The following is a 25,040-nucleotide window of genomic DNA, read 5'->3' as shown; positions in this document are numbered from 1 at the left end:
AAAGGATAAAAAAAAGCTGTTAGATATCATTATCAAGGCCTTCAAAGGAAGTGGGTGATCAGTTGGCCAATTGGGTCATTTCCTTTTCAGTCATGGCTCTAATCATAACTCATCACCAATAATCCTCATTAAGAATTAAGTCCTTAAATAAATAAACCATAAAAATAATAACAATAAAAAATAAAAATAAAAGTCATTAAGTTTAAGAGATAAGAGCTTGGGGTTTGTGTTATACAATTGGTGTCTCGTGGGGCTGGTGATGACAAAAGATCTTTAATTCCTTCTCTGACTAAAGTCTGCCACCCTTTGTAGAACCATCAACCGCCCTCACAAGGGTAAGATTTTTTTTTTAATTTTTTCTCTATTACACCAATCCTTTTCAACCATTCCCCTCTTCTACTTATGATTTTATCACATAATCAATCACCAGACTGTCAAATCCAAAAAGGTTTTTAACTTCAGTATTTTTTTTTTCCCCTCTCAAAGAGTAGATACCAGCTAGAAAGTTGATGCTGTACTTGCTAGTTTTGTTTCTGCAGGCTGCATAAAGAAATCCACCACCATGGTTCATTTACTTTGCTGAGATAGAAGTAGATGAGCTATAGTAATTAACAACTTCAATTTTGTGAGTCGTAGATTTGATTTTCTAAATTTTGTTTGTATTTTCAGTGTGAGATTTTGAGATGGTGGTGGTGGTGTTGGGGCATGCAATCTGGAGAATGCAATGTCAGAGTTTTTGTTAGGATCCGCTGTTGTTTGCAGTAACAGAAGTACCGGCTTTCAGGGTGATGGCAGTTGGAGCATGAAGAGCAGCAAGCACACAACAACAACAACAGCAACAACAGCTAGAGTGAGAGGCCAAGCAGCCAAAGATTTTGAGTAGTACAAGAAAACTGTAAGAAAGCAAATTGCAAGAGCGAAGCCTGAAGGTCTAGGAATCTGGGTTTCCAGAGTAATCCTCAGCATCCTCAGAAGCCCACCCACCAAATCACAAACCTAATACCACAAGAAACAACACTGCAACAAAATCCTGAAACTGCAAGCACCAACACCACATATTATCAGAGCCAACAACCATTTGGGCAAGCCATAATAAATTCATCACACCAAACACAAGTACCAAACAACAAAGAGTCACTGGAAGATTATCCAAATTACAATAGAGTAAGAAGAATGGGAATGAAGGGCACTGAAGGAGAAATTGTTCAAGTCGAAGGAGGTCACATTGTTCGATCGACAGGGCGAAAAGACCGCCATAGCAAGGTTTACACATCAAAAGGTCCGAGAGATCGAAGGGTTCGTTTGTCAGCTCACACTGCTATTCAATTCTATGATGTTCAAGACCGGCTTGGCTATGACAGACCCAGCAAAGCTGTAGATTGGCTTATCAAGAAGGCAAAATCTTCCATTGACAAGCTCGCTGAGCTACCCCCATGGCAACCGAGTACTAGTAACAACAATGCTGCCACGGAAGCTGAGCCTAATATGGGTTCAAGTGAGATGGCGATACAAGAGCAATCGGAGTCATCTGGTTACAGCTTCCAGATCCATAGGCAATTGGGTGATCATAACGCAAATAATGATTCCACTTTCATGTCGCCGCCGCCTTTGGACACTGATGCTATAGCTGATACCATAAAATCATTCTTCCCAACAAGCACGACGGCTTCAGCAATCAACTTTCAGAACTATCCAGCTGGTATACTCACAAGATCTGCAAACCCAACAGAAGATCTCGGGCTATCGCTTCACACAGCTTTCCAGGACCCTGGCCTAATCCATGGCCAGTCAAGGGGAGACACAAGTCACACAACTTCAGCAGATCAAACCCCTTTCGCAGGCTCAGCTCCTGTAGGTTTTGACTCCAGTTTCCAGCGAATGTTAGCCTGGAATAATGAAACAAGCGCAGAAACGAGAGGGACTGGTGGGTTTTTATTCAACTCATCATCGTTGTCACAACAAGCAGCATTGGCATTTAGGGGACCCCTTCAGTCCAGTTTCACGCAATCAGTTAGAGCCTGGGATGATATTCCAGTTGGGAAAACACATGAAATTCAACAGTCTAGTGTTTTTGGGATGCCGGCTGGGTTTAACATTCCAGCTCGAATTCATGGCCAAGATCATCACCAGCACAGTAACAGGCCCTCCTCTTCTTCTCCCAATAATTCTCACCGCTGATAAAATTTACTTACCAAGGTATAATCATTAGTATTTTGCAGGTGTTTAATTTCTTTCTTCAAAGCGTATGCGTTGAGATTTGAAAGTAATATATCCATGGACGTCACCCAAATTTCAAATAAAAGTTATTATTTTTTGGGAGAAAATTTTTGTTTTTATGTTCTTCTTCTAGCTGTTTCAAGCCCTGTAGTAGTAATCATACTTATCCGAATGTAGCAAGAATTCCTCAAGTCTCGTGCTCAAGTTCAATTTTGTTCCTTTGTGGTGTGGGCTTACAGGCTTACCCTCTGAATACGTTATCTCTCAGACTCTCACAGTTCATGCAGGGAAAGATGTTAATGAGAAAAATACAAGAGAATTCATATTCACATTTGCTTCTGTTTTGTTTCACGGAATCACGGCTTATAATAGTACTTTTTTTTTAATAAAAAAAAGAAAATTCTTTTTCATATTGCTTGAAAATTCTTTCTGTTCTACATGATCAAATTTCTGCATCTAATTCGTTATATGTTGTACATACCCCCTCGAATCTAACCAATATTTGCAGTGAATCCACAACATTGCTAGTGTACTCGATCTGTATAGAAAAGCTTAGACAACCCCTTTGATGGTTGATTCATGCTCCCTTTGGTACTGTGTTGTTACTGTGAAACAAAAACTCTAATTCATTGTCAAGGAAAAATAAACATTATTATTTGTTAAGTAAAGTTATTTGTTAATATTTTTAGAGTTCAATTCTGAAAAAAATAATTGTGAGAAATAATCAGTTATGGGCTACCAAAGCTAAGTTGTAAGTGTTCACTAAACATCAATTATGAAAAGGGGGAAAAAAAAAAAACAAGGTGAAGTTCTTTGGAGGAAAGTGCACTGTACATATAGAAGACTTAATCACCATGTGTTAAGTGTTCACTAAACATTAATTATGAAAATTTTAATTAAAAAAACAAACACTAGCTAAAGTTCCTTAGAGGAAAGTGCATTGTACATTTAAAAGACTTAATCACTATATCATGGGTACGTTTAGAATTAAAATAGGGTTATTATCATTTTACTACTTTAAAAATTGTCAAATATCAAATAACTACAACAAATATTGTCTCCTATCATTTTCTTACTATATCTTTATAAAACTATCATTTTACTACTTTTCCGTTATAACCATTAGTTGACCAGTTAGTTGACTAACAAAATACTAATTTCACCTTTTATGATTAAAAAAAATTACTTGAAACTTATTTACAAAATAAATTTGTAATATATTTATTAAAATAGATATAAAATACCAACATAATTCTTTTTGCTGGAATTATGAAAATGAAGCTTATTTACAAAATAAATTTGTCTTATTATTTTTTTTTAATGAAGCTTATTTTTTTAATCATGAAGGATAAAATTAGTATTTTGTTAGTCAACTAATTGGTCAACTAACGAGTCAACTAACGGTTGTAACGAAAAAGTAGTAAAATGATATTTGTTATAACGGAAAAGTAGTAAAATGATATTTTTATAAAGATATAGTAGAAAAATGATAGGAGACAATATTTGTTGTAGTCATTTGATATTTGACAACTTTTGAAGTAGTAAAATGATAATAACCCATTAAAATAGTGTGAGTTTTTATCACAATTATCTTGAAATAGAATCATTAACTGCTATGGAAAATAACATGAATAACTAAATCGGTTGTAGATATTAGCAACCCAAAAAAAAAATAAAGAATTATGATTACTAGATATACATATTTGATTTCAGAGATAAGTTGAAAGCAACATAAGGTTGAAAAATACCTTGAATGTTAAATGTTGAATTGACCAAGTAACACATGTATTTAAAATCCAAATTTCTACTGAATGATCACTAACAGCACATCTACTTTTGTTGTTACAACTTGCAAGCAATGGAAAATTGCTAAATTTTGAGAAATAAAGTTCCTTCCATAGGAGCTATTTTAAATGAAGTAGGTTAAGCCTAAAATGATTAACTCTCAAAGGCAAAACAAGCTACATTGCCACAATAGAATATAAAAGCAGTTATGGAAATTTAATGAATGAGAAGCAACAGGACCAAAACTTAACAACATGTTACATGTCGGGACACTATGATATAATGGCTCATGCATCTGTTAGGTTTCATTGTACAATCTCGCAGCGCCTTTTTCCATTGTCGATCAGAAGGGCTAACTGCTAACAAAACTTGTCGAGAGACAATCCGTACACTGTTGTTTTCTACTTTCTCGTGCTCTGTGAGACTTCTCAGAGTCCCACATGAAGTTGCCCATTTCAGAAGCAATCACCTATAAACAAGGGGAGAGATTAGAGATATAATAGTCACTAGCTAGCCAGCTTGGACATGACATGTTAATTACATGCACACCAGAATCAGAGACGATGTTGTAGTACTTGAATTTCCCCGTTAATTAATGCAGTTTTTGGGCGTGAACATGAACAGAACCCAATTGGCTAATGGTGTCCATTGGGCGGCTCACAATGGGCTTGATCACAAAATGTAGGATTCTTCCATTTAAGCCCAAACTTTACGCTCATCAAACCCATTCCTAAGTATACACGTTACACCATCAAACTCGAAACATATAAGATTTGCTTATGAGGAAATTTTCAACCACAATTAAGAGTTCCAAATTTATTTTACATTTCATGCATCGACTTTGTTTGATGTTGTACCTTGAGGTTGCTTTTCTTTTTCTTTTTGTAATTTAAATTAATAAAAGCCAGGCCTTTTTTGCCAATACGGATCTGAAACTTCCAATTCTTGCATAGCATACAAAACGTTTTTTTGTATTCTTCTAAATTCGTATTCATAATTGTTTAATTTCGATTTGATCCAAAAAAAAAAAAAAAGATTCCTACAATCAAATTCATCTTTAATACTACCTTCAAATTATTTCCTATTGGCAGTGTGAGAAGCATGGAGGCGGAAAGTGCTCAAAGATGCAGCCGTGTTCAACCCAAATCCGATCACTAGATGTAGATGTGCCGTTATTTTATTTTATTTTATTTTATTTTTATTCTGTTTTTCATTTTTGAGTAGTTCTCCAAACAGTCAAGGCACGTGTTTATTTCAAGAAACTTAAAAGAGATGCACCAAGTTTATTTTTCTAAAAAATTCAGGTGCAATAAAATTAAATAACAATGAAAAAAATTGCAATGTTAATAACTGAGAGATTAATACATACCAGTAATACTTATTCCCCCCCCCCCCCCCAAAAAAAAACAAATAAACAAATGAATAAAGAGAAATGATACTAGACATACAAACTTTAAATTTCAAATATCTATTTGTATAAATAGATGTTGTGTATATATATACACACATTATGGCCACAAAAATACGAGACATGTGACAATAATATAACACTGACAGTTTATTTTACACAAGAGTTCATAAATATTGGAATCTGATCGAAATACTCATAAAAAAAACACAAAATTAGTACCTATTTAGAAAATAACTCATTTACTACTTTCGTATAGTAGCCAAACATTTTGAACAATAATATATATTCTAATTTTAGACAATGATATATATCCTAAGTATTGATATTATCTTCTGTAATAGTATACCATGATAGACATTGTCTCGTGCCATAGAGAGACGCATAAAATTGGCCTATTCATCACACAATACATCAAAACTGTTAACCATGATAAAAAAGCTCGATTCACATGTCTTTTACTTGAGAATATCACTATCTAAAATGTTCTTTTTTCCCCCTTTTCTTTTGTTTTTTGTGCTACTAAAGTAAGAAAAAAAAAAGTATTGGGTCATCATGTAAAATCTCCAAAAAACAAATAGAGATAATTATTAAAAAAAGAGTTAAATAAAAATATAATTATTACTATAATTTGGCATGTGGGTTTGTGATTATATAAGATAATAAGATCAATACCAATAAGTAATACTAAACTTACATATTAGACAAATTTAGGGTCTTGGTGAGTTATTTTAAATTTAAACCTTCTTAAGTATTTGATGAAAAATATATGTATATTATCCAGGATAATTTTTTTTATTTTTAATTTTTTGAGCTTTTTGAATGCATAATTTTTATGAATTTGTTAATATATCTTACTCAATCGATAATGCAGTTAACCTATTTAATTTTTCAATTGACATAGAATAAACAAGCACACAATTATGCTAAAAATTGAAAGATGACAACTTATGAACAATATTCTTATTTTTTAAAAAATAAGAATAATAAATTAAACAACCAAAAAATAAGAATAAAAAAGTTAAAACCTGAAAACTAATTTGACATGAATTCATAAATTAAATTTGATGACTTGAGTCTTTGAGTAGAGGTGACCAATGATCGTGGAAAGTAGAGAAAATAATTATTTCTTTTTTTTTTCTTATGGAGAAAGTAGAGGAAACCCTAGTGTTAATTTTTTTTCTTTAGCACCAAAAAAGCTTTGAACAATGTTATTGTTTTTGGCGCGAAAAACTATTAATTGATAAGACAGAGGCATAAAAGGAATATATAAGGTTTTAATGATAAGATTTTGGTAGTTAATTTAGGGAAAGATAATTGTAATGTAATAATACGTTAAGTAAATAAATATAAAATAATAATTGAGTTAGCTATAATTTAGGAATTCATTTTCATTTTTTTTTTTAAATGAGTCTATCAAAGATATGGGGCTGTCATTAGTAGGACTTTAAGCGGCTACCTAAATTGTCTAGGAGAAGAATCAGTCTTACTATTAAATTGACTCATTTATGTTGTATGTGATGAAATCAAAACTTGTCACATATCACTGTTATCTTTAATTACTATTAGAAGATTTCTACGGAAAATTCAAATGATATCATTCTTAGTTCATTAAAGTCTTAGACTTTTAAGCTGTATTATTACTTCAACAAGGACGAAGAATTATTACCGATAATATATACCTAGAGGCGAAGTTAAAGGTAAGCTAACCCGGGCTAAAAAAAAAATTAATTATAATTATAATTTTACTTTATTAATATATATAAAAAAACAAATCTAATATTTGATAATATTTTTCTTATTTATATTATATTTTTATAATTTTATGGTTAGATTTTTGTTTATGTAGTGTGCTTAATTTTATTTGTATAAAATAAATTTTTTGAGAAGTAAATTTTATTTTAAAAAAAAATTAAGCCCACCCAAAAAAATAATGGTAGCTTCGCCACTACCCCAAATTAGCATCCGCAAAAAGTCTCCAGCTAGCCTTCACTCTCAAAGCCTTCACACATTATTTTGTTTTTTTCCTAGTCAATGTGAAATAAGTCTTCTTAGAAAAACTCGACGTTCCCTTACTTTTTCGTTATTTGTAGGCCAATCAAATGAAAAATAAAATCACATTAAAAAAATCGTTTAAAAAAAAGAAAAAACACGTGGTTGCATACAAGTAATTCAATCAGTAATTCTGTATTTGTCTCCATCTTGGTTGGAGAAATATAACTGAAATGATACAACCCAAAATTTATTGAACATTCTTCAAATTCCATACGTCAAATTGTTTCGTGTAGAATCAAATAAACAAACGCGGAAGTTGAATGGTAAACTTTTGAGTTATGACATTTCAGAAAACGGAACTTTCATGGAAATAGAAGTGGTGATAATTTTCTTAATATACAATTAATAGACTAGTGCTTTTGAAGCCAAAAACCGTGGAGGGTCAGCTAATTGATATATATTTCTAAAGTCCTTTCAAAATTATATACGACAATTAATCCGCTCCAAATTAAGAAGATGGACAAAATGTTGTCCGCTTTCAGTTTTCTCTCGCTCTTTTTGATCGTCCTTCTCATAGTTTCATCAAATGGAATATTTTCGAATGCGGATGATTATGATGAGCACCAACGTAAAGAGTTCAGTTTAGGTGGCTCAGTAGATGACTACTCTCGTGCTGGCAAAGAAGAAAAAGTTGCCACGAATATGGCCAAGGAACATCTTTTTGCTCGCGACATCGGTCACCGGCCAATTCTTCCTGTCCAGAGCTCTCATGGAGATTCTACTCGGGCGGCTTCTTCTGGTAGAGCTAGTTTATGTAACACAAATAGCATCCGATCACACTCCGCCCCCAAAAATGTTCCAATCTAAAATTTTAAAGTGTGAGAAAGTTTGAAAAAACGTATAAATTGTGCAGTTTAAGTTTTAAATCTTTAAACCTCACGGTTTTTAAGGTTTTTTCGACTTTTCCCGTACTTTAAGATTCCGAATCAGAAAACTACTACTCACACTTAATTGATCTAGGATTCATAACTTTATAAAAATTTAAAAAAATTATTATACCACATGATATAACATTTAATAATAAATATTAAAAGTTAAATTAACATTTAATGATAGTTATTTGTCTACTATTGAATTTTTATTGATCAAGATTTTTGCAATATTTTAAGAGAAAATTTTAATTTACGATATCATAATTTTATAAATAAATGTAATTTTTCTCTAATACAAACATTTTTTTTTATAAATTGTGGACTCACACGTTTGCAACTCACGAGGCCCTTTATGTTAAGAGCACTTTAAAAGTCAATCCGCATTTCCGCACTTTATAAAATGTTGACTTCTACACCTTAAAATCATTAAATATATGCAAGATGGTGATGACTGACACAAGAAGATTGGCCAGGGGAACGATGGAGTGCTGCTCGTAGAGTCTTGGCAGAAGCTGAAACTCCGGCAGAAAAACGTCTAAAAATAGCAGTTCCTGGAGGGAATTCACATCCGGAGTTTGTGAATGTGACATCTGGTCCTGATGGTAAGCTAATAAATGTTACTGGGTTTTCCATTCAGGTATTCAATGCTACAGTTCAGAAATTATTAGATCCCTTTCCGCGGTTTGATTTTCATTTATTTGAAGGCAGCTATAATTCTATGGTCGAGCAACTCGCTGAAAAGGTACTGATTTCTTGACTACATATGTATCCAGATGAGATAATTCTTTCTCTTTGATTTTTTTTTTTTTTAGCATGATGGTTGACTTAGTAACCTGCCTTCTCGTAGAAATTTAACGCAGTAGTAGGAGACACAGCTATAATAGCTAATCGCAGCAAATTTGCTGTATTTTCACAACCCTATGCGGAGCCAGGTGTCCAGATGGTTGTATATGTCAAGCCTAGGATTGCAGAGGGAGCTTGGCTGTTCAAGAAACCATTCAGCACTTGGATGTGGGCCGCAACAGGAGCCATTGTTTTGTATAACGGCTTTGTTGTGTGGTTAATTGAAAGGAAACACCATCCTGAATTCACCCGTGGCACTAAATTGAACCAAGTTGGCTCAGTGATTTCATTATCCTTCACAACTTTGTTCTCACAACATGGTACTATTTGTATGGACCATTTCACTCCAATTTAATCAATCCATGAGTTTGCGCATGTGTTTGCGGAAGATAACTTTCTTCTTTTCTGTATTTATACGTAGGAGCAAAATTGCATAGCAATTTGTCGCGGATGACAATGATAGTGTGGCTATTCGTGGCATTAATTATAACCTCCAGTTATACCGCTAGTCTAACATCTTTACTTGCCCATCGACGACTTATTCCGATACCTGATGTTGAGACATTAAAGCGGAATGGGGAGAAAGTGGGGTGTGATGGAAACTCCTTTGTGTTGCAGTATCTGGTCACCGTCTTACATTTCGACCCAAAAAACATTGAGCGAATATTTTCAGAAAATCGTTATCGTCAAGCTCTTACGAGTGGAGAAATTGCTGCTGCTTTTCTTGAGGCTCCATATGTTAAATTATTTTTAGCAAAAAATTGTAAAAATTTCACTACAGGACCAACGTACTCTGTTGGGGGCTTTGGATTTGTAAGTAACCTCTCTAAAGATCCTCCTTTTTTATCAAGTTTTTATTATTTTATTTGTTGAGGAGATCAGGATTGCAGATTGCTTCAAATAGTCATATGTTTTATGTTTCAGGCTTTTCCGAAAGATTCTTCCTATCTTCCTGACTTTTCCCAAGCAATTCTTCAATTATCCGAAGAGGGTAAATTGCGAGAATTGGAGGAATCTATGCTCTCCCCCTACAACTGCTCAGCTAAGGAAAATAATGAAGACCTTGACACTCTCGGACTACGTAGCTTCCAGGGTCTCTTTTTCATTACTGTGGCAACATCAACAATCGCTTTATTTTTCTTCATTTGCCGCCACGTTCACCGGAAGCTTTGGTGTTGTTGGCCACATATCGTTCAACCAAAACCACCCAACAATCATGTAGATGATATCAACTTGCTATTGCACAAAGCCCTTGCAGATGAACAGTCGTCTCCTAGCCAGTCCCGTACACATGAACATTGGCTATCTGCTTGGGAAACGGAAAATCGGGGCCTATGGCCCTGATTGTGAGTATAGTTGTGTACGCCAAAGTGCGCTAGCTTGTGTATGAAAACTTAAAAAGTACAAGGTTATGAATAATAAAACATTAGCTGTCAACTAAATATGTGTACGCCAAAGTATAGTTATTAACCATCAATCTACTTGTAAATGACAACTAGTGATTCAATTTGTAAATCCAAGAAATATCACAAGATAAATAAAACCAATTATGTCGAATTGGAAAATTATTATCCTAAATAATTTACAACCTATTTAAGTTAATGAGATCTTCAATTTTTGGAAATGATCCAGTGATCCTCCATCGTCGTCAAGATCCCAAAGTTCCAGGCATCTGTGATGCAACAAAAGTTTAATGTTATAATATTCCATTGATTCTTGAGAATATAGAGATAAAAGAATGGTCTAAATTCACATTGATTCGAAAAGATACCGTGGATCTAGGGGTGAAGACTCATTGATTCCATAGAATGTGAGAATTTACTAAACTCAAAAGATCACAGTGAACTTTAAAAATTGAGTAATATTAGTGAACTCAAATTTGCCTTCAGAGACTATAAGAGAGGACTATTTATACAAACAGCAATTATTCTAAACCATAGAATAAAAGGAAAATAAATTCCTAAACTAGTAAGAAAATAACAATAAACTTGTAGGCAATAAAGAAACGAATTCAAATATGATAAAGAATCCTAGTTTGCATTGTTTGGCACCTGCTAAACCCACTCTTACACTCAAGTTAGCAATTGGTTCATAAGATGCTTTGAATAAGCATTATATTCTTGCTCCTTTGAAGATCTTATTTAGCAACTTTCCTAAGTTCGATGTCAATGAATGAAAGAATTCCCCCTTTTCTGTTTCTGGATCATAAAATAGACTTTGGAAAATAGATTGTACTGCATGAAAGGGCAAATAAGTCAGACGGTAAGCTCGATTGTGGTGGAAGATACCCTTAATTATATATATCCACACACACACACACACACACACATGTATATTCTCCCTAGTCCTTACTTAGAAGTGGTTGATTATCAACTTGTTTAGTTGCGTTAAGTAAAAACAGAGCAATTTATTTACTTAAAATAGTAGACTTTAAACCACTCTTACGTTAAGTCTTTTCTGATCCCGAGTGCATGTAGTGGTTTATCATAAGCCATGTTTTTATAATGTTTTCCTTATAAACATAATAAATGAACAGCCAGCGCAGGAAGATAAGAAGACCACAAATTTTGTATACATGATAACAATTTCATTAGTTGACAAGTGAAAAAATAGTTTAGTTGACTGCTAAAAAACCGCCAAGTTTGGTGTGTTATTTAAATTGAAAGCAAAGTTAGATTTTTTTGTTTTAATTAACTTCATGTCCTAAATAGACAGGTGAGGCATCCAAAATTTTATAAAGAGAGGAAGTTTCCGAGCAAAAAGACAGGATCATCAACTAACGTTTGTTCAAGTCACTTATAAAACTAAGCAAATTACTTTTAGAGCCTGCTCCAAAGAAGTGGATAATATTTCTCACCATGAAAATTATCTACCGACCACTTATTTTTTTTAAAATACACATATTTTTTTTTGGCACAATTCCACATGAAATAACATGTTTTTTCATCTGTCCACTTCTGTTTGCATGCTGTTAAAACTAAGCTAACGTCATAAGAGTAAAATTAGCATTTTATCATAACAAAGAAAATGTGGTCGTTTAACTCTGGCAGTGCATATCTATGTTGGTTTCTTTTTGTTTTCTTTGTTTATCTTCTTTAATAAAATTCTGTCATTTGATCTAGGAATCACTCGATTATGAATTTCTATTTCAATAACTAAATGTGAGATTATTGCTTCATTTTAATTAGTTAGTGTATTCTTAAAAGATCATTTCATTTTAATCATACCCATCATGTGAGTCACAGCTACATTTATGCCAAAAAATTGGTGAACCCTAGCCACCACCGTCTAAACACTGCCACCACCAAATTCATAATAAACGACTCACTGAAGAACACAACCCTAGCTTATCAGAGCCATCAATGTTGACATCTAGCCACCCAGCCTCACGCCGAGGGTGCTCTGACAACATCCCAACCTTAGTCAACAGTGCAAATTTTTTGTTGTTCATCAGTACCTTCTTTGTTGATCAAGACCTCCGTCAGGGTTAGAAGGAGCTCGCCAACAAATAGCTGAGACCATCGTCATTTCCCATTGATAATGTTGCTAGGAGGATAGTGCCATGCGATCTGGCATCGTTTGGGCTGGAATGAAATATGCTGAAATGATTGGCTGGGGGTTGAGAATGCGAGTGATTGAATAATTTGCTAATGGGGTTTGCAGTGACGGATGATGAAGCGTAGATGCAAGTGTCAGACCAAGAACCATGACGTCGTTTCTGAAGAATTTGAGAAAATGGTTTGTTGTTGTTTTTGTGAAGAAATGGCAATTGAGTGTTGAGGAGGCGTTGGCTAGCCGTACAACATCTTCTAGTGGGTTGGCGTGGAATTTTTTTTTTTTTCAGTTGCAGAATTACAGGTAGTTCAAAATGGCTGTTACCACGTACAATTTGTGAATTTTGTCACTTAACATTGGCCAAACTCAAGTTATATTACTTGTATTGAATTTGTTCAATTTGCCTTCAATCAAATTGAGTTTGAGTTTGAGTTTGAAAATCACCATCAATGGAAGTTCTTTCCAATGGATCAACCAAGTTGGGAAAATGGGGAATTGGGGAGGGGATGGGGATTTAAGCTTATCCCAGTCCCTTTCCTGAAAAAAAAATTGGACAAAAGCTCATTCTTATTCTTTCCATGAATAAGAAATTGGGTATAAGATCGTTTTCATATCCTCCCCAAATGGGGGAAAATCCATGAGAGGCTTTGTCCCCATGGAGATTTCTGCCATCCCTAGGATCAACTATCCAGCATGATTTTTTTTTTTTAAATGAATTGTTTCAAATTACAGTTTTTATCCTTATTTAAAGAATTTTAACTTTTAAGTAAAAAATTAATAAAAAATAAATAAACTATTCATTTTATTATTAATTTTAACCATATAAGTTAATAATTATTATTAATATTCTCAATTATGTAAATTACAAATTTTTTTATTAATTTTATTTTTAATTATGTAAATTAAAAATTATTGATTAGAGTATCACAAATGAAATATTGTTATCAATAATATGGTACAAAATTAATATTTTCTTAGAATAAATTATTTATTATTAATATTAATAAATACAATACTATTAAAATTAAATGAATATAATAATATTATTTAAATAAATATTATATTATTATTTTTAAATAAAATGTACCATTCTTTGTATTAATAAATATAATTATTATATTTAATATTTTATTTTAATAAATATAATTATGTTATATTTAAAGGGAAGAATAAAAAAAGAAAGAGGGTGGGAGGGGGAATGAGTGCATTACAAATCTTACTATTAAAAAAACGTGTAAACATTAAAGTGAGAGGACGCCACAATCCTCCCTTCCACTTCAATAAATAAACACCCTAAATACAATTAAGACTCTTGTCAAGAACTATCATGCAAGAGTGATTCTGGGCTTAAGAACATGGCAAGAAGCTAAATTAGCAACTAGCCTTGGAAACAAATCTCAAGTCCTGATTCTTTTTTTGGCAAATGAAGTTCCATCCTGGGCTTGTTTGCATTGGCCTTTTCTGGTTAATGCAACTTGCTACCAATTTGCTGAACTGAAACTGTGGCAGCAATAATAGGCAGCTGACAATGGAGAAAAAGTTAACATCATCTATGAAGATTCCAATTCAGCTGTCAATAGTATCACTTCATATCTCATCAATGCTCTTCAAGAAGTGATGACAGAGATTAATGTGCTCGTCCACTCACTCTCTTTCCTCGGTACTATTCTTTATCCGAAAAATTGAAGAATCTTAAAAAAAGACAATGTAGAGTATCCATTGTGCGTACTTCTTTAACATTCTTAGAATAAAGCATATCAGGCATGACAGGCAAGCTCAGCAGGCATGATAAGGTGACTTGGGGACTTAGTTAGCACCCAAGAACACTCAAGTGGAGATAAAGTGTAGTGGAGGCAAAGTGTAGTGCAGACAATGACCATGTGATTGCCAAATAAAATAATATAGCAAGCCTGTAAAGTAATGTAAACGATATTATATATTCAAGTTAAAAGAAATGGAAATGGTGTGCATTCTTAAAATATTCTTTCGTCTCTTATTGTCCTATTTCTTTCTTGGTATCAGAGGAACCCTTAGCGTTCTAATAAATGGAATTTGTTGAGGGTGAACCTGAGATCTAGGAGACAAATAGAAGAAACAAAAACCATTACACCAGTTGTAAATGAAACACTCACAGCACAAAATACTCAGTCAGCAAATGCTGCAGCACAAACAACAAGAGTTATACACTCTACAACAAACACACATTTGAGTCATCACACCCTAATGTTGCGGACTGCCCAAGTTGCTAGCCCAATTTGCCCACCAAGAGCCCATGACAAGGCCAAGAGTGCTAGCTTGGCCCAATTCTGAAAATTTCTAGGCAACTCTAGCACATTTGAACTTGTAAATACTCTAGAATTCTCCATAGATTTTCAGCACATGTAAATGGTAGAATTCTCTAGAATTATAGAGCATGGCGAGCCTCCCCTATAAATAGGGCATGACATTAGGCATTTGAACAACAAGCTTAGCACAAGCAACTCAAACACTTATAAGCTCTCTTGTAAGCATTCTTGTGAGTAATACAATTTCTTTTATTCGGCTCCATTGCTCTCTTCTTTCTACTTCTTTGAAAACCTTTAAGCTTAGCTAGTTCGAGAAGCTCAAGGCTTACTTAGCAACATTCGGCAAAGTTGTCTAAGTGCTGCACGAGTTTGCTGCACAAAACACTCATCTTGTGACACTAAGCTTCTTCTCATTTTCAACCACTATCAAACTTGATACCACCAACTACATTATTTGGAAAGCACAAATCTTACTTGCAATAAGGGGCAATGGACTTGAAGGCTTTATAAATGGAATAAAGAGAGCTCTTACAAATTCTCAGGTCTTAAATAGATGGGCTTCAAAATGCAATAGCTATCGAGAGCCAATGATATATGCTTTGGTTGAGACAATATTAATTGCTTTTGAGTTGGCTATTGACCACAATGTCTGAGAACATCCTCATTGCTGTGACACACTGCACCAGTTCATATGAAATGTGGACATCACTTGAATGACTTTATACTTCATAATCAGTTGCAAGAACAACCTTGCTTAAGATGCAACTCGAGACAGCGCAAAAAGGCTCCAGCACTATAACTGAGTTCTTCATAAAAATGAGAACTCTAAGCATGAAACTTGCAGCTGTTGGGAAACCAGTTTTATAAGAAGATCTTGTGACTTGTATTCTCATTTGTTGTGAGCATTTTAGTGAGGCTAATACCAGCAACCGTTGAAGAAGTGTATGCCATACTTCTGAACCATGAAAGAATGGAACTACAAAAAAATAATGAATCTATTGAAGCTGACATGGCTATGAGATCAGGAAAAGGAAAGACAAGCAACTGGGGAAATAAAAAAAATGCAATTTGAAAGTAGCTTCTCTAACAAAAATGAAGATTATTATGGTAACAATCAATTTGGAAAACCTATAAAGGTAAAAGAAAAAGAAAAAGGTCCAAAAACCATCTTTAAGCCTGGTGTTGTTGCAAATTTTTTCTTATGTTATTGATGTCAATGAGCAAGTGTACATAATAACTAATATAATGATGAATATTCAAGATCGTCTCCACAGGGATTGATGTTATCAGACTTGCTACAGTAATCTTAACAGTGTAATTTTGTTTTAAATTAAAATAAAATAATTAATTGAAAATCGGTAAAGATAAGTATCACGTCAAACACAAAGGTTAAACCAATGGATAAACTCGCTTAATGACATTAACTATTTTTCAATTACAGAACCGTTGCTACAGCATCTACTATAGCACTGGGTAAAATCCTTCATGTATCATCAATTGTTGCTTGTTGAATATCTTATATCTTATGCTACGCTAACAATAAACGATCTAAGTTCTATTTGCCCTACAAGGTGAATTCTTATGTTTAGTTCATAACTAATTTTAGATTAAGTATGACTCTGTTGGAATCAAGTGAAACTCAACTCAGGAAACTCAACTCAGGAAACCCAATTTAAAACCAAGTATTGCTCTGATATATTCCACTGAGATAGACCATTTTGTGGCCCTTTTGTGGCTCTTTCTTAGCTTGTGTCATTAAATGTAGATATTAGCAACACAAAAAAAAAATTATGATTACTATATATATATTGATTTCAGAGATAAGTTGAAAGCAAGATAAGGTTGAAACATACCCTGAATGTTAAATGTTAAATGGACTAAGTAAAACATGTGTTTAAAATCCATATTTCTACTTAATGATCACTAACAACACATCTAATTTTGTTGTTACCACTTGCAAGCAATGAAAATTGCTAAATTTTGAGAAATAAAGTTCCTTCCATAAGAGCTATTTTAAATGAAGTAGGTTAAGCCTAAAATGATTGACTCTCAATCAGGGACGGAACCAGACTCCTGGTATAAGGATTGTCGAAATATATCATAAGTTCAAAATTTTGTAATCCAAAATTTGAAGTTTAAATTTAAAATAATGAAGATGCACAAAAGGACCGTGAAAGAAAAATGATAATAAGGTATCATTCAAGTCTCAAATTACATGAAAATATAAAATAATTGTATCTTGTACTATATAATTTAACATATATTAAAAGCGAACTTTACGTTCTTTCATATCCCTAAAATCATTTATGACTGATTCCATGCTAATCTTATTGGCAATATCTCTCTCAATGTATGTGATCAATGTGTCTGTGAGGAAATCATCATCCATTTTGTTGCGAAGTCTAGTCTTGACAATACGCATAGCTTAAAAAGATCGTTCAATAGTTGCTGTAGAAACTGGAAGAGTAAGCACCAATACAATTATTTTGTAGAAAAGTGGATATATTGATGATCTTCTAGTTCGTATCAACCATTGACATAAATCAGAAAGAGATGATAAATTTTTAAACTTTGGATCTTGAACAACATTATAATTATAATGATCAAGTTGCACTCTGAGATATATTTTTTCATTATCTGTGAAGTCATCTCGATAAAACTTATCAACCAATTGACAAATATCATCAATTCTAAAAGATTTATATCCTTCTCGAGGATCCAAGACTAAGCTAAGCATAAGCAACTCTACTGAGCTAAGCATAAGCAACTCTACTGAGCTATCATTAAATCGAATATTTAATTCTTGCAATTGAGAATCTATTGCTGCATAAAAAATATTTACCCAATAATGCTGCTCCATAGTAAAGTTATTTTCTTGATAACGAGCTCTACATTGCCTTGCAATATAACGAGTATTCATATTTGAAATGTCAATATTGCATGCTTTACAAAAAGAAATCACATTCTCTAGCAAATTTTGCTAGTCATCATCTCTCATTTTCTGCAAAAGTACGTTAGTGGATGAAACAAGGCGCATGACATTAAAAATGTCCTGTGATTGACATTGTAAAGCTTGAGAAAGCAAATCAGTGATCGTCATGATATTTTTCATGAGATGTAAAATAAAGACAAATTCAAATGAAGTTATCGCTTCATAAGTTGCATCTGCATCTCCCCGTGATGGATATGTGACTCCATCCTCCATAATATTAATTAAAAACTCACATGTTGCACTAAACATATTTATCAAACTAGAAACTGATTTGAAATGAGAACCCCATCGAGTTTCACTAGTCCGTTGTAAGGTCCCAATTTGATTAAACCCTTTACCAATCTTAAGTTCATCAAGAGCAAGCATATGTGCAATTTTATCAACTTTAGCACGTTTAAACTTATCATTAGCTTGCAAGATGCACCAACAATGTTCATAACATGAGTTAATTTTGTAAAAAATTGATGCACAAGAATTACCACTCGAGATGCTGCAACTAATGTTAATTGTAACCGATGTGCTAAACAATGAATATAATAAGCATATGGACAATCTTTTAAAATCAACGCTTGTAAACCATTCCATTCACCTCACATATTATTTGCACCATCGTATCCTTGGCCTCGGATGTTTTGAATGTCTAAAGTGTGATTAGACAATACAAAATATATCTCTTTTTTTCAAGATTTGTGCTGAAGTCTCAGAGACATGAACTAGCCCAAAAAACCGTTCTCTAACAATTCCATCCTTATCAACAAATCTCAAAACTATTGCCATTTGTTCTTTCTTTGACTCATCACGAGCTTCATCAACAATTATGCAAAGCTTTGCATCCCCAATTTCTTATCCAATTGTCTTTCTGACTTTCATTGAATAAATGTGCAAAATTTCTTTTTGAATCTTTGATGATGATTGGATTTCTAGAAGCTCTTGATATAAGGTCAGCAAATGTTTCATTATCTTCAACCAACACTTCCAATAGTTCAAGAAATTCCCACGATTATTTGAAGACTCATTTTCATCATGGTCTCTAAAAGCATAACCTTAAAGTGCAAGGTACTGAGATGCTCTAATTAAGAACTTAAGCTGTAGTCGATTATCGGCAACATCTTGAGTAATATACTTATGAAAAATATGTTGAATAAGTTGAGAATGATTCATCAAATCCTCACATGATTTTTCAGCACGTTTATGAGCAGAGTCAGGATTAATGCATACATGGTTTAGAAAAGCACAATTTTTACCTTTCACTTCCCCCAAGTTCCAAAACCATCTACCGTGAAAGCTTTTGCTCCTTTATGCCTAGATGGTTTATTAAAAAGAAAGTAAGGTAAACAAAAAGCAACATCATTTGCAATAGAATAGTCCAACCAAGTGGGAAATAGAAAATACCATGAACTTTGAAAGCTGCAACCATGATCTCTAGAGTGCGGGTTTTTTGAATGTACAGGTTGGTATAGACTTGCTCGAATATAAGCTCGTCGAATTTCATCCTGTTAATTAACATAATAGCTCCATATTTGACGACGTAGTCCTAGATCATGCTCTAAAGAATTAACATAAACTTCATTAATTTCAACTCTTGAAGATTTTGTTGGCTGATTTTCAGAAATTAGGGGTTCAAGATTAGATACTGATGGTAATTGTGTATCTGCTTGAGTACTTTCTGAATTTTTTTTCTTGAAAAATTTATCAATCGTTTGCTTTTTCATCGGTAAGAATTAAAATAACAATCTTTATAATCCAACAATGAAAATTAACAATGAACATATCTTACTCACAAATAAATATACACTAAGGCTCATCTTCTAGAAAAAAAAAAAAAAAACCCAAAAGCTCTAATCTTCTTACAAATTTTCACAAATAATTAAATTAAACTGATTGTGTATCATGATGCTTCATACCTATAAACTGAAAATATAATGATCAACCGGCTCCAAGCAGATGCAGAGAGTAAGATCCAAAGCAACGAATAGATGCAGGTTGATGGGCGACTTTGTAAAGGCAGGAGCAAGAGGCATAAGGTCAGGGGAGTAGCTGTTAAAAGTAAAAAAAAAAATTCTTTATTTGCTTTAAATTATAAAGAAGAAATAAAAGTAAAAAAAAACATGGGTGGCCCATGTGTTTTCTTTTTTTAATTATTTATAATTTTAAAATTTTGAAATATGTAAAAATAATTTTTTTGAAACTGTAGGGGTTGCCCGGGCCACCACGGACACCCACGGAGTTCCGGCCCTGCTCTCAATGGCAAAACAAGCTACATTGCCACAATAGAATATAAAAGCAGTTTTGGAAATTTTAATGAATGAGAAGCAACAGGACCAAAACTTAACAACATGTTACATGTCGAGACACTATGAGTATGATATAATGGCTCATGGATCTGTTAGGTTTCATTGTACAACCTCGCAGTTGCAGCGCCTTTTTTCCATTGTCGATCAAAAGGGCTAACTGCTAACAAAACTTGTCGAGAGACAATCTGTACATTTTTGTTTTCTACTTTCCCGTGCTCTGTGAGACTTCTCAGAGTCTCACATGAAGTTGCCCATTTCAGAAGCAATCGCCTTCAAACAAAACCAGTCAGCTTGGACGTGACATTTTAATTACATGCACACCAGAATCAGACGATGTTGTAGTACTCGAATTGCCTCGTTGATTCATGCAATTTATGGGCTTGAATATGAACAGAACCCAATTGGCTGATGGTGTCCATTGGGCGGCTCACAATGGGCTTGATCACAAAATGTAGGATTCTTCCATTTAAGCCCAAATTTTACGCTCATAAAACCCATTGCTAAGTATACACGTTGCACCGTCAAACTCAAAACATATAAGATTTGCTTATCAGGAAATTTTCTACCACAATTAAGAGTTCCAAATTTATTTTGCATTTCATGCATCGACTTTGTTTGATGTTTGTACCTTGAGGTTGCTTTTTTTTTTTTGTTTTGTAATTTAAATTAATAAAAGCCAGGCCTTTTTTGCCAATACGGATCTGAAACTTCCAATTCTTGCATAGCATACAAAACGCCTTTTTGTATTCTTCTAAATTCGTATTCATAATTGTTTAATTTCGATTTGATCCAACCCAAAAAAAAAAAAAAAAATGCCTACAATCAAATTGATCTTTAATACTACCTTCAAATTATTTCATATTGGCAGTGTCACAAGCATGGAGGCGGAAAGTGCTTAAAGATGCACTTTCCTAATTTTTATATTCTAAATTTGTTAATATATCTTACTCAATAGATAATGTAGTTAATCTATTTAATTTTTCAATTGACATAGACTAAAGAAGCACACAATTATGCTAAATTTTGAAAGATAACAATTTATGATCAATAGAATTATTTTTTTTAAAAAATAAGAATAATAAATTAAAGAATGGACAAATAAGAATAAAAAAGTAAAAACCTGAAAATTAATTTGATATGAATTCATAAATTAAATTTGATGACTTGAGCCTTTGAGTAGAGGTGACCAATGATCGTGGAAGGTAGAGAAAATAATTATTTTTTTTCTTATGCAGAAAGTAGAGAAAACCTTAATGTTAATTTTTTTTTCTTTAGCACCAAAAAAGCTTTGAACAGTGTTATTGTTTTTGGAGCAAAAAACTATTAATTGATAAGTCACAGGTTTAAAAGGAATATATAAGTTTTTAATGATAAGAATTTGGTAGTTAATTTAGGGAAAGATAATTGTAATGCAATAATACGTTAAGTAAAAAAAATGTAAAATAATAATTGAGTTAGTTATAATTTTGAGATTCATTTTCTTTTTCTTTTTAAATGAGTTCATCGTAGACATGAGACTTTCATTAGTAGAAGAACCTTACGCAGTCGTTTAAGTTGCCTAGGAGAAGAATTAGTCTTAATATTCGATTGACTCAATTATTTTGTGTGTGATGAATTAAATCAAAACTTGTCACACATCAAATGCTGATATGTTAATTACTCTTAGAAGGTTTCTACGGAAAATTCAAAAGATATCATTGTTAGTTCATCAAAGTCTTAGACTTTTAAGCTGTGTTATTACTTCAACAGGGACGAAGAATTATTACCGATAATATACACCCCATAATCGCATCCGCAAAAAGTCTCCAGCTAGCCTTGACTCTCAGAGCCTTCACACATTTTTTTTCTTTTTTTCCAAGTCAATGTGAAATAAGTCTCCTTAGAAAAACTCGAAGTTCCCGTACTTTTTCGCCATTTGTAGGCCAATCAAGTGAAAAATAAAAATCACATAAAAAAAAAATTCGTTTAAAAAAAGTAAAAAAAAAAAACACGTTGTTGCATACAAGTAATTCAATCAGCAATTTTGTCTTTGACTCCATCTTGGTTGGTGAAATATTAACTGAAATGATACAATATTTATTGCACATTCTTGTTAAAGCTTTCATTATTCTTCAAATTCCATACGCCAATTTGTTTCGTGTAGAATCAAATAAACAAACGTGGAAGTTGAATAATGAACTTTTGAGTTATGACATTTCAGAAAATTAAACTTTTCATGGAAAATAGACGTGGTGATAATTTTCTTAATATACAATTTTTGTTTTGTTTTGACAGTTTCTGACCGCTTAGAAAATTTAAGAAATAAGATTATTTTGTTCTTAATTAGTTAAAGTAATCAACTAATTAATTAATTATCTAAAAACTACATTTATTTGCTAAAATCTTTTTAAATTAGTCGTCACCTCCTTTTCTTAAAGTGAAGAGTTTGAGTCCACTTAATTTTTATGAGAATTTATCATGTCCAAATAAAATTTATCAAATTAACTGGCATAATATTATTATGACTAAGAAATACAAAAATAGCTTCAATTCTTTCAATCACAATACCAGGATCATCAACTATGTTAGTTCGACAGGAACTAATTTAAACTTTTTATTTTTCTATTTACCGAGCCTAACTGGAATTCATGGTTATAGTTATTAACTACATACGTTGTCCATTTACACTTCTTAAAGGAAAAAATTAAAAAAAAAAAGATAAAAAGATAAATGAGTTAAAAGATTGAAGCATCATGTATTTAAGGCTTTCTTTCTATTTTTCTATATAAAAATTGATTGAAAATCCCTTTTGAAAATAAAAATTAATTGAAAATTCTTAGACTCGCTCAAACAATCTGTACTTGAAAAAAAAAAATTGAAATAGACGTGTATATATAAGTTTAGACAATTAGTCACATACAACGTGACTTATAACTCATCATAAACTTTATGATGATCCTCCTAAAATAATAATTTTTCTCTTAAACGAAATTAAAAAATTACCCTTAAACAAAATAGTTAGTGGCTTAACCAAATTCATTATGAAAAAGGAAAAAATAAAATTAAAGAAAAATGGGGCTTAGAAGTCAACATTCAACAGTCAAAATCTTCAATATTTATAGGTAATACACATATGGCCTCCCTCTAATTTCAAAGACACAAGAAACAACTCACAGTCTCACATTATATATACAAATACACACACACATATATATCAACATTTACACTCCTCCCTTGTGTCCGGTGTCCATATCTCCAAATCTCAGCCACCGGTCACAGCTCCGCCGCTGAATCCACCATGAGCATCGGTGATGGCGACGACGATCACAAGAACCCTTATTCTCTCAACAGCAAGATCATGGTAACTGCCATTTTTTCACTATCAATCGTCATAGTTGTGGTCCTATTACTTCACATATACGCAAGGTGTGTGCTTCGTCGTCAAGCCAGACGCCGTTCAGTCATCCGCAGCCTTGACCTAGTCAACAACCGTGTGACTCACTCCACGGAGACACCACCACCACCCAAGACCGGCCTCGATCCGACTGTCATCGCCGCCTTGCCTATATTCATTTACAAGCAAACGGACGGCGGCCAGGACGATGGTTTGGCAGCTGCAATAGAGTGTGCGGTTTGTTTGAGCAATCTTGAAAATGAAGAGATGGCTAGAGTCTTACCAAATTGCAACCACACGTTCCATGCAGAGTGCATTGACAAGTGGTTGGGGTCGCATTCCACGTGTCCCATTTGCCGCACCGGGGCTGAGCCACGGCCGCAGCCGGAATCCCGTGAGGGTCCGGTCAGTGTCGCACCCACGGCTCCCCCGTTATTGGTTTCTGCTGAAGGGACTTCTTCAAATAGTGTAAATAATAATGGGGTCGAAGCAAATTCGGCTAAAGTTACAGCAGGGTCCAGTTCAAGATTGAGTTCTTTTAGAAGAATACTTAATGGGGACTGGGACAGATCATCAAGGAGGCTTCAATTTGAGATTGCTGATTTAGAGAGACAGTGATTATATTTATGGGGTAAATTTACTACAATTTTTTTTAAAACTTTTTTACTTTAGTACATTAAACATTATGTGGCAGTGTAGATACTGAACGATATGGGAAAAAAAGAAAAAGAAAAAGAAAAATGGGGCTCTTAATTAGAAACATTTTTGTATGATATTTTTTTTTCCAAATTTTAATAAGGTTTTATATTGAACAAAATTATATTTTAATTTGTTCACTTGTCAAAAGAGGGCGTAATTTGGTGTTTGGTTACCTAAGTAGATGGTCGATGCTGATATTATAACGAGTATTAGGTGCAATGCATGTGACGTTAAGGTTCCTAAAGCCATATATTTATCAGCCATTGACCTGGCCGATTTGTTAATTCTCTCATAATTCAACTCCTTTACATTCGTAGATTCAGACTGATACTGATCTCCATTAAAATATATATACAGAGAGAGAAAGAATCAAACTCACCTTGAAAATGTTTACATTTATTCGTAAGCGTAGGTTTGAGTTGTATTCACTTCAGCAATCTGTAAGATGAATCAAAAGATAGATCCCAATTTCATTTTTCAAACCTAATAAAGTATCCACGATTAACATAACCATATTTTTCTTTTAATCAGTTGACCCTTGAACGTGAATTCACAAAGTGTCTGCAAACCACGGGTAATTTCAAATATCTTGCACCAGCCCCCAAACGACTTTTAACAGCTAAACTAATTGGCAACAAGTACGAATCAGGTCAAGTTTTGAC

General features: G+C 33.3%; 3 protein-coding genes across 6 annotated transcripts; all 3 read left to right on the top strand.

The window, feature by feature from the left end:
* The first annotated feature begins 168 nt into the window (after positions 1-168).
* Positions 169-2,546, top strand: LOC102615089 (transcription factor TCP4). 3 transcript variants are annotated; one of them, XM_006468983.4, is made up of 2 exons: positions 169-335; positions 670-2,546. In XM_006468983.4, exon 2 carries the CDS (start codon positions 1,174-1,176, stop codon positions 2,176-2,178), a length of 1,005 nt encoding a protein of 334 aa, XP_006469046.2. In that variant the 5' UTR covers positions 169-335; positions 670-1,173; the 3' UTR covers positions 2,179-2,546. The 3 variants fall into 3 exon arrangements, with proteins under 3 accessions (XP_006469046.2, XP_006469047.2, XP_015382794.2); XM_006468984.4 differs by lacking the exon at positions 169-335 and adding an exon at positions 417-565; XM_015527308.3 differs by lacking the exon at positions 169-335 and adding an exon at positions 430-448.
* Positions 2,547-7,886: 5,340 nt separating this feature from the next.
* On the top strand, positions 7,887-10,695 carry LOC102617816 (glutamate receptor 3.3-like). 2 transcript variants are annotated; one of them, XM_052435213.1, is made up of 6 exons: positions 7,887-8,204; positions 8,811-8,939; positions 9,042-9,079; positions 9,185-9,500; positions 9,602-9,993; positions 10,105-10,695. In XM_052435213.1, the coding sequence occupies exons 1-6, from the start codon at positions 7,922-7,924 to the stop codon at positions 10,522-10,524; spliced, it is 1,578 nt and encodes a 525-aa protein (XP_052291173.1). In that variant the 5' UTR covers positions 7,887-7,921; the 3' UTR covers positions 10,525-10,695. The 2 variants fall into 2 exon arrangements, with proteins under 2 accessions (XP_052291173.1, XP_052291172.1); XM_052435212.1 differs by having other exon boundaries at positions 8,811-9,079.
* Positions 10,696-23,347: 12,652 nt separating this feature from the next.
* Positions 23,348-24,863, top strand: LOC102615766 (E3 ubiquitin-protein ligase ATL41-like). The gene has a single exon (XM_006468985.4). The coding sequence runs from the start codon at positions 23,584-23,586 to the stop codon at positions 24,295-24,297; it is 714 nt and encodes a 237-aa protein (XP_006469048.2). The 5' UTR covers positions 23,348-23,583; the 3' UTR covers positions 24,298-24,863.
* Positions 24,864-25,040: the final 177 nt, after the last annotated feature.

The sequence above is a fragment of the Citrus sinensis genome, chromosome 2 (assembly GCF_022201045.2).
Source record: "Citrus sinensis cultivar Valencia sweet orange chromosome 2, DVS_A1.0, whole genome shotgun sequence".
Taxonomy (NCBI): domain Eukaryota; kingdom Viridiplantae; phylum Streptophyta; class Magnoliopsida; order Sapindales; family Rutaceae; genus Citrus; species Citrus sinensis.
Note: the sequence above shows the minus strand (reverse complement) of the source record. Positions and strands in the feature narration are given on the sequence as shown.